A 7,500-nucleotide genomic window follows, 5' to 3' on the forward strand; every position below is an offset into this window, starting at 1 on the left:
AACTGAGTGAAACTAAATGAATGTGAGAGTGAGCACCAAAAAGTTCCTTCTTTAACACAAGGCTGGGGACTGTAGAGGTCAGCGGCGGGCGGACGTGTCACATGTCCAGTAGGGGGCGCTGTTCTCACAGCAGAGCAGAAAAGCCTGTCATTCTGAGGGAGTCATGCACTTTCAAAAGTATGTCAAGAGTGTGTGTGTTTGTGTGTGTGAGTGTGCGTGTGTATGTGCATGTGTGTGTGTGCGTGCGTGCGTTCGCGGGCGTCTGTGTTTGTGTGCGTGTGTGTGTGTGTGTACTCTACGTATGTGCGCAGTGGAGACACTGTAGGAGCCAGGCACTATCTGGGCGTCTGAGATGGCACATCTGTGCGTGCGCTCTGTGCCGACTCCAGCTGGGTGTATTGGCAGTGCCAAGGCACTGGGCACGTTACTCATGAAGAAGATGCCATCCTTAAAGGCGTGGACACATGGAGGGCACATACAGCCATGCTGAAGGAAGGTCAGACATGACCGCCCTCGTCTGGAGTATTCGCCCGTGCACTGTGAACGGGCTGAGGGCGCACGCATGCATGCACACAAAGATAAACACATTTACACACACAGCCTCACCAGGTGCATGGCGGAGCTACGTGGAGGATGGGGCTCGATGAGCAACTGAGATGGCGTCTGTCCAACACTCTGGATGTGTGCCTCTACAGCCTGCAGGGAGAGAAAGAGAGAGAGAGAGAGAGAGAGAGAGAGAGAGAGAGAGAGAGAGAGAAGAACAGAAGGAGGGAGAGATGGAAGGAGGGAGATAGGAGAGAGATGTTGGAAAAGAGACAGTAGGTGGAAGAAGAGCAAGGCAGGGCAGGAGAGAAACAGTAGAAGATAGAAAAATAGAGAGAGAGAGAGAGAGAGAGAGAGAGAGAGGGAGAGAAAGAGAGAGTAGAAGACAGAAAAATAGAGAGAGAGAGAGAGTAGAAGACAGACACAGTGAGAGAGAGAGAGAGCGAGAAAGAGACAGTAGAAGACAGAGAGACAGAGAGAGAGAGAGAGAGAGAGAGAGAGAGCGGGAGAGAAAGAGAGAGGGAGAGAGAGAGAGAGAGAGAGAGAGAGAGAGAGAGAGAGAGAGAGAGAGAGAGAGAGAGAGAGAGCGGGAGAGAACTGTCACTATCGATAGGCATCAAAGTGATGGGTCAATGCAAGCAAATCCCTAACACAGTCCTGCCTCAGACAGAAGGATAAAAGTGTGTGAGCGTGTTTGAATGTGCACATGTGTGTGTTCGTGCACGTGTGTGTGCATGTGTGCGTATGTACATGCGTGTGTGCGTGTACAAATGTACAAGTGTACAAGTGTGTGCGTGTGTGTGTGTGTACGCGTGTGTGTGTGTGTGTATTCCCAGTCCTCGATTGCTACTCTTCTCTGTTCCCTTCGGCCCCCTTCACAGCCTGCAGACTCATGTGAGTGTGTGTATGGGAGAGACAAGCCTTTCCCCATTAACATGATTTAACCGTCCCCACATCAAGACACACCCCCTTCCAGCCGAGTGACGCTAACCTGGGCCGACACACACTGCCAAGCACTGCAGCACAGCCCGCTCTGTGATGCTTTTGTGCCAGAGACAAAGGGGAAAGAACACACACACACACACACACTCACACAGACACACACACACACACACACACACACACACTAACTACTTACTAGGGCTAATAATGTAGAACCTATTTAATTATTGGGTTCTAAAACCCAATAATGTAGAAGAAAGTAAGAAAAGCTATGAGAATAGTGAAAATATATGCAAATAGACAAGAGAAAGCTTGAAGTCAGCATTTTTAAACAGTGGCAAAATGACTCAGCAAGTATTGCATATAAACTGGCAATTAAAGCATCGAAACAATAAACCTCATCATTAATGCTGAGATCAAATGCAACAAGTGCAATGTGGCTCTCATTAAAAACAGATCGTCCAGCGCCACGGCACGCACAGCGCCCAGCCAGACAAGAGCCACTCTGACAACCACACCAGCAGCTGCAGGACAGAGGCTGCATTTCCACGGCGCGTCACATGACCGGGTTATCACTTGTGGCCATGGAGGACGTTTGTGTGTGGTTTTTTGGGGGGGTGGGGTGGGGGTTGTGGTGGCTACACCCAGTGAGGGCTGACGGATGGGTTTTGAGCTCCACCCGCCGACAGGGGGCTTGTCGTTGTCTGTTGGCGCTACCGAACGCAGGTGGAGCCGCCCGTCGCCCCCAGTCGGGACCCGCCATCAATAACCGACTCACGGCGTTGCGCGGCTGTCAAGATTTCGTACGACGGGAATCTGTCAAAGCTGTGGCAGGTGGGCAGCTAACGGCACTTTTTTTGGAGCTGCTATAATCGATCCTTCATCCTGTACATGTGTTTCACCTGTTGAAAGTCTTATGTGCTGAAATTCCTATCATGCTGCTGTTAGGCACCTGGGGAAATATACTGCCTACATAAATTCATGTCTCTCTCTCTCTCTCTCTCTCTCTCTCTCTCTCTCTCTCTCTCTCTCTCTCTATATATATATATATATATATATATATATATATATATATATATATATATATATATATATATATATATATATATATATATATATATATATGCATGTACTTAGCACAGTGATTCTGTGTATGGTGATTGTTAGTATATTAGAAGCACATGGATGGGGTTTGGGTCCTGAATGAGACATCCATAACAACATGTGGTGATCACGTGATAAGTACTCCCGGATATTTACAGTCCTTTACATCCACGTCCAACGGTACCCGTTTCACAGGAAGTAGCCAACCAATACACAGATGAACCAGTTTCTAGCAGGAGACCTTTTTCCAGTAGAGCAAGGTACAATAAACTTTTTTTTAAAAACCCTCCTCCAAACTGGTCGTGTAATTCAAAAACGATCATGTGATTGGTCACCACACCTAGGCTGGGTGTGACCTCTGTGTCAGCAGATCCGGGTTGCATTTGGGAACCATTAAGCATCAGTCAGGGCTGTTTTACGGTGCAGTCCATCAGACAACAATCGAGTCACATTATAGCTATTTTAGGTTACGCGCAGGAACAGGGGGTCGTGACGTCTGCTCAAATAAAGAAATCCGATCTGAAGATCTGAGGGACGGACAGCCATGTGGAACACATCACCGCGTTCCTGTTGGCCAGCATAGCGTGTGGGGATGCCAAGGAAACCAGGGAAAGCACTTCCTGCAAAGAGTCACATTCAACTACCTCGCCATCATGAATACAACCAGACATTCAGGGGGGAAAAAGTACTTCATGATCAAATATTCATGTGCGAACGTCTGTGGTGGCGATGAGATCAATGTCAGAGGAAATTGTGCCAAATACACCAATTATCCTGAAGATCAGCAGCGGTTCTCTGGTTTCAACTTTGCCGTGTAACGCGAGAGGGAAGGCCATGTTTTCTCCAGACGGCCAGACTCCAGAGCGACACCCTCGGAAAACCCGACGGACCCGGAGACAATCTGCAGTCTGCATCCTTCGGCCTGTCACGTTTCGTCATCACGCGCGCCAATACTCCCGTCATCGCACTTCTGAAGGACTAAGGACAGCTGCTATCTGCAGCAGGAATCTGGGACATGTCGCTGGCAGTTAATTACTTTAATCCACACCGAGCCGGCCCTCGTTGTGGATGATAAGAGAGACATCTTGACTTGTCCACAAGCCTCGGTCCTGACTGAGCATGCTCAGTGTCCCCCATAACTTGCGAGACGTCGTTCACCCTCGGTAATCTCTGGCCTCGCGCAGACGGCAGGGCTCATGGATGAACCCGTGTGCGTTTCCTGACCTAGTTCTCGTACAGACAACAACAGCAGAGGACTGTTGGCACTGTAAAAACCTGAGCCCATCCGCTTTCTGTCTCCCACCGTAAGTGGTGTAATGATTTCTCCTTCAAGAATGTTCTTGGATTTAGAAGAGGGTTTCAGGTAATACTATTTGTTTAATAACTGAATTAATTATTAAAAAAATATGGCCAGTGTAATTTTCATTTGTGCAAACGCCATTGCCCACTCACGGGCAGAGCTGAAGCTCGTGAATAAGCACTGAGGTCTTTGGGGTTACACTGAAGCAGGTCGAGAACATGAAGACATGTCCCTTCAAGATGAAGACGTATCTCGGGGTTCTTCTTTAGGGTGCGTCCCATCAGAAGACGCTGAAAGTCCCGCTGCACTCAGACCCAGGCACTGTGTGCAGTGTTCCACTAGCATGGCTGAAATCAGGATGCACTTTGGCTATAAACAGCAAACCACTAATGCAATGCTGACTACATACAGCAGTCACCAATCCCACTCCTTTTTGCTTTGTTTCCTAAAGTCGAGCGTGGGAAAACGCCCGATTAACCTGCATTTATGCTTATCCTTATTCTTAGCAGGTAGGAATTCTTCAGACTTTGCAATCAGGAGATTTTTTGTCTTAAATTCCTAGTAGTCATAATTCCTGACTCAACAGCCTTGGGCGTGGATTAACGTATACCCTAATTCATTCAGGATTGGACAATACATTTTACAGTATAGGGCCTTGGGGTGTAATTGTGTTTGGAATCAGACTATGATGCAGCGTGGTACAACCCGCTTCTTGTGAGGAGCCTTTTTTTTTTAGATCACTGCACTGATTCCCAGCCAAGGAACGCTGGAGGGAATACACGTTTGACAAGGTGAAAGAGTCGGGTTGGTAGTCGGGCGCTCCACTAATAAAGGACAAGAACACGTCATGTCAGTCGAAAGCCCTTTGCGGAGAAACACAAATGCAAGGAAAACAAAGTCGTACGGTCACCCCGCACGTGACCAGAGTGTCAGTCGGGCATCGGCTCAACACAGTACCTATGCCACGTGATGCGCCATGACCTGCGGCGTCCCACGGGGGTCCTCGGGGTCACTACAGCTAGGCCTCCCTTCATCACAAAGGCAGGCTACACGGAATGTCTTCCCAGCTCCGACAAACGTGTGCTTTCATTTTTCATCCTGAGTTTGAAGCCTCGGGTCTGTGTTCAGCTGCTCACGTTTGTGCACAGGATAGCGGTTTTGAACACGTGAGCGGTGATGAGCACGTGTGGCGCGAGCCGTCGTGTTACGAGAACATCTGCACGTCACTCCAGTACCAGTATGACTTGCTGCTATGGCTTTCCTGGCCTCTTCAGTTGATGCGCATTTATGCAGATGCTGACAGCCTTCCAGGAGCACACTGACATGAGCAATCGGCACCTGGTCAATATGGCCACATTCGTATGCTGTTACTGCAGCAATTCATGTCAGGAGGGAATGGATCGATTGCGTGGTGGTTCCGGCAAAGCCTAGTGGTCTTGGCACAGCCTGGAGGTCCCAGCACAGTCTGGAGGTACCTGCATAATCTAGAGGTCCCAACACAGCCTAGTGGTCTTGGCACAGCCTGGAGGTCCCAGCACAGTCTGGAGGTACCTGCATAGTCTAGATGTCCCAACACAGCCTAGTGGTCTTGGCACAGTCTGGAGGGACCAGCACAGCCTCGTGGTCCTGGCACAGTCTGTAGGTCCCAACACAGCTTCATGGTCTTGGCACAGTCTGGGTATACCAGCAGGCAGGCTGTGGTTGATGTGACCTCAAAATAGGTCTGAATTTCACAGGAAAACATGATGATTGCTCCTTCAAGAATGTTGCTGGATTTTGAAGTTAATATTGAGTTCGATTTTTAAGTTTATGTTATTTTGAGTTAATGTTCAAGTAACAACTGAATTAATTATTAGTCCAACTTGTCCGATATTATTTTTTTACGTGCCATGAAACAAATCAGCTGAACTAACATAAAAGCGATTCCAATCGCAGGGTCCTCAATTGACAAATAAAAGTGAATTACTGCACTCAGGATGGTGCAGGGCCTGAGAAAAAGTGGGTGAGCTGAAACAAAGATAATTGCCATATTGTCTGTAAAGTAGCACAGTATGATGAAAAGCTAAGCTTTCTCCATACTGTCGGATAATTAGCCCCCCTGCTCGGTGAGTGATTTGCATAGTGGTCACTTGACAAATAAAGGCAGTCCTGGAAGTGACAGTATATAAATGACTTGTTTTGCAGACAGCAGATGGTGGGTATCACAGGGAGTGAGGGAGAGTGAGGCAGAGGAGAGAGAGAGAGAGAGAGAGAGAGAGAGAGAGAGGGAGAGAGAGAGAGAGAGAGAGAGAGAGAGGGAGAGAGAGAGAGAGAGAGAGGGAGAGAGAGAGGGAGAGAGAGAGAGAGAGAGAGAGAGAGAGAGAGGGAGAGAGAATGAAAGAAAAAGCAATGGAGAGAGGAAGGAGTGTGGGGGAAAGAAAGCAAAAATGTGAGAGAGGGAGAGAGAAAGAGCGGAGGTGGGGTAGTGGGTGGGGTAGTGGGTGAGGTAGTGGGTGGGGTAGTGGGTGGGGTAGTGGGCTCTCTGCCTACCAGCTGCTACTGTCTTTGAATCACATTCACTAACACAATTAAGCTGCATTAAAACACAGCAACAAAAAAACAAAACTTCAACCAAGGCTGAAAATATTGATCCCACTGATCCATACATATGGAGTACTGGAAAAAATCCACTTAGAGTTAAAAGACCAGATTAGAAAAAAGAAATGAGATTATCATACAGAAACAATAAGGGTCATGTGGGGATACAACACATATTACACACTCATATACACACGTTATATTACACACTCATACACTTGTTATATCACACACTCATATACACACATGCTGTATTACACACTCATATACACGTTATATCACACACTCATATACACACATGCTCTATTACACTCATATACACACGTTATATTACACACTCATATACAACACATTATATCACACACTCATATACACACATGCTGTTTTACACACTCATATACACACGTTATATCACACACTCATATAGACACATGCTGTATCACACACTCATATACACACATGCTGTATTACACACTGATATACACACATGCTGTATTACACACTCATATACACACATGCTGTATTACACACTCATATACACACATGCTGTATTACACATATTACTAAGTGGGTCCTGTGAAAGTGCTTGGAAACAGCAGGAAATAAAAACGTAGCAGGGCAGATCCAGGATCAGACTTCTCACTTCATCGTCGTGTTGCAAAAAGCAAAAAGCAGAATTGATCCAGAAAAACACCTGCCTCCAGCTTCTTTTTTTTTCCTACACTCTCCCTGTGATCGAAAGACTACGATAACCAAGCATGCAGCAGTATCGGCGTTAGTCCCGGAGCTGTAGCCTGGCGACTGCCGCGAGGTCCTCCGTGTCGAGGTGATCGGCCCATCAGGGCTACGCTAGAACGTGCGGACGTGAGGCGGAGGAGTCAGCAGGCTGGTCCTGTCTCCCCTGCAGGGCATATTTGCATGGGGAGACGTGCGTGACACGCACTGGCTGTCTCTCCCACGCAGTGCTCCGGGCACACGGTTCATCCACGCCAGACTTCCAGCTCTGGAGCAACAAGGTGGGCCTTGCCAGTGGT

General features: G+C 47.8%; 1 protein-coding gene across 1 annotated transcript in view; it reads right to left on the reverse strand.

The window, feature by feature from the left end:
- Positions 1-29: 29 nt before the first annotated feature.
- The window catches only part of LOC145655944 (neurobeachin-like), a 17,317-nt gene continuing 9,846 nt past the window's right edge, over positions 30-7,500 (reverse strand). The window contains exon 6 of the mRNA XM_081709408.1: positions 30-696. Coding sequence (XP_081565534.1) covers positions 589-696 — 108 coding nt within the window. The 3' untranslated portion in view covers positions 30-588. The remainder of the gene's footprint in view (positions 697-7,500) is intronic.

The sequence above is a fragment of the Electrophorus electricus genome, unplaced genomic scaffold, assembly GCF_041902795.1.
Source record: "Electrophorus electricus isolate QZ-2024a unplaced genomic scaffold, ASM4190279v1 Scaffold407, whole genome shotgun sequence".
In the NCBI taxonomy this organism is placed as follows: domain Eukaryota; kingdom Metazoa; phylum Chordata; class Actinopteri; order Gymnotiformes; family Gymnotidae; genus Electrophorus; species Electrophorus electricus.